General features: G+C 66.9%; 2 protein-coding genes across 2 annotated transcripts in view; one reads left to right on the forward strand and one right to left on the reverse strand.

Annotated features, from left to right (window-relative positions):
- The window catches only part of MNEG_5982 (hypothetical protein), a gene marked incomplete at both ends in the record, with an annotated part of 2,501 nt that extends 2,122 nt beyond the window's left edge, over positions 1–379 (forward strand). Inside the window, one exon of the mRNA XM_014045545.1 lies at positions 73–379. Coding sequence (XP_013900999.1) covers positions 73–379 — 307 coding nt within the window. The remainder of the gene's footprint in view (positions 1–72) is intronic.
- A 1,093-nt stretch (positions 380–1,472) lies between these two features.
- Positions 1,473–2,448, reverse strand: MNEG_5983 (hypothetical protein; the record flags this gene model as incomplete). The annotated part of the gene is made up of 2 exons (XM_014045546.1): positions 1,473–1,721; positions 1,960–2,448. The coding sequence occupies 2 exons, from the start codon at positions 2,446–2,448 to the stop codon at positions 1,473–1,475; spliced, it is 738 nt and encodes a 245-aa protein (XP_013901000.1).
- Positions 2,449–2,482: the final 34 nt, after the last annotated feature.

Raw genomic sequence — 2,482 nt, forward strand, 5'->3', positions numbered from 1 at the left:
TGTCCTGATGCAACTCGCGCACCCACCCACCCACCCACCCCCACACCCCGCCCCGCGCCGCAAACCCCTCAGCTACGTCGACGGCACCGGCCTCGCCCTCAGCCTGGAAGACGCCGCAGTGTTGGGCTGGCAGGTCAAGCAGCACGGCCTGACAGAGGCGGCGCTGCGCGCCTATGAGGCCGCGCGCATCCCGCGCGTCAAGGCCGTGTTCACGCTCGCGGCCCGCCAGGGCGCGCAGATGGCCGCGGGGGTGCCGCAGCAGCAGCTGTTCGAGGAGCGGGCCAAGCTGCTGTATGGGGGGCTCGATTTCGAGCCGCTCGGGGCCACGGAGGCGGCGGCCGCGACGCAGACACAGGCGGCAGCCCAGGCGGGCGTTTGATTGACAATGGTGTCCGAGGCTTTCTGCAGGTGGTGAAGCGATTGCTCGCCCCTGTCAGCTATTGTTGCTGTTTAGCTGGTTGCTAGCTTGCTAGAGGGAGCCCGGCCTGCACTTGGCCAGGGGCCACATTTGTACCACTTGCTTGCTGAACCATATCCGCTGTCAAGCCGGCTGCCCAGCCGCCTGGTCGGGCGGGCGGCCCCAAAAGAAGTAGGCAAGGTGCAGCGTCACCCTTGAATTTGCGGTTTGTCGGCGTTTGGCTGCTGCACACCCCGATTGTGTGCACCTGCCCAGCCGCCTGGACACTCGGTTGTTGGCGTGAGGCGAGCGTGCCGCTGGGTGCGGCGATCACCTCCGCTTGAGCATAAGCGCGACGGCTGCTGCCGCGGTAAGACTGCGCTTTTGAATCAACTGCGTCTTTGCCACCAGTGGTTGTGCAGATATTTATAGGTATCTGTGGACTGAGTTGCTGGTGAGATCAAGTCAAGCGTCTAGGGTGTAATCTGCACATCCCTTGATCCTGACTTTTGAGTTTAGCAGCAGACTGCACGTCGAGGCTGCGGAAGCGCGACCCCGCCACAAAGGCATGGTGCCATCAATTGATTGCCGGGTGCAGCAAAAGAGCCCAGCTTTTGGGTATGAAGCAGCAGAGGTAGCAACAGGTGAAGTGCATCAGACGAGCACAAGCTGGTCAACGCATTCTTGTCTCTGTCATCACAAACACGCAACACAATGAGCAGCACATCAACAGAAGGCAGGTGCCAGCGAGCCTAAGACATGACTCATGGTTGACAAGCTTGAGACACTTCTCGTGGCGCACATTTTCAGCGCCTGCTTTGAGTGCAGCAGGGCACAGGTTTGGCCCAAGATGATTGTGTCATGACCACAAACCCTCCGCGGCACGCCACTGGTCGCGGCAGCAGCGCGGCAGCTGCACCGCTCATTTCGTGCCCTTGGCTGCCTTGAGCAGCAGGGTTTGATGATGGAAACAGCAACGCTCGACCCATGGAAAACGCAGTAACTGAGTGACTGTGTGCAGTTGGGGCGCGTGCACCCAAGCATGAATGGGGCGGGGTTGTCCTGCCCCCGCCGGTCACGAGACGCCGCACACCGACCCCACCGCCCCGACAAGCTCCGGGCGCCGCGCGACGCGCGCGAGCGCGGCGCCCGCCACGTAAACGCTCGCGGCCGTCCCCAGCACGCACATGGCAGCGAGCAGCAGGACCAGCAGGCCGGGGCGGCCGGTGCGCCGCACCGCGGCGTCGATGGCGACCTGGCCGAGGAGGGTCGCCACAAAGCAGGTGGCCGCGAGGGCGATGCCATAGTCCCATCGAATGATACCCTGGGATTGCGATTTGGAACCAGGCGGCGCGGGGAGGGCAAGGGCTGCGTGGAGCGAGCGGTGGGGCCGCGGCCGTGGCTACTGTAGAGCTCAAGGCGGCTCCGTGGGGCAGCTAAGGGTGGAAATGCTTGCAGGTCAAACCGCAGTCAAACCTCTGGCGGCGGTGTTGTCTCGGCCGCTGCAGCAGCAGCAGGGCGCAGGCCGCGCGGCGGGGTGTTTTGGGGGGGGGGAGCCTCACCTGGGAGGCGTATATGATGGCGGCGGCGGCGCTGCTCAGCATCAGCGTCACCTGGCTGGACGCCACTGTGACCTGCGGGTGCACCCGCAGCTCCAGCATCAGCGGCGTGAGCACGATGCCGCCCCCGAGGCCGAGCAGGCCGGCCAGCAGCCCGGCCGCAACGCAGAACGCCGGCAGCGCGAGCGAGTTGGCGGGCGTCCACGCCAGGCGGCCGGCGGTGAGCGGCGAGAGCCACGGCGGCGAGTGCTCGGGCGGCACCGGCGGCTGCTTGCGGCACGCCTCCGGGTCCTCTGCGGGGGCGCCGCTGGCTGCCGCCGCCGCGGCAACAGCGCGGGCGACGACGGCGGCTTTCCAGAGGACGTGGCGCCGCGCCAAGAGCAGCGCCGCCGCGAGCGGCGGCACGACCGCCGCCGACACGGCCCAGTAGCCGGCCGAGCCGCACGGCAGCGCCAGCGCCGTCGCGAGGCGCGTGGCGACGAGGGACGCCATGCACAGGAGCAGCGCGGCGGCCTGCAGCGGCGGG

The sequence above is a fragment of the Monoraphidium neglectum genome, assembly GCF_000611645.1.
Source record: "Monoraphidium neglectum strain SAG 48.87 unplaced genomic scaffold scaffold00933, whole genome shotgun sequence".
In the NCBI taxonomy this organism is placed as follows: Eukaryota; Viridiplantae; Chlorophyta; class Chlorophyceae; order Sphaeropleales; family Selenastraceae; genus Monoraphidium; species Monoraphidium neglectum.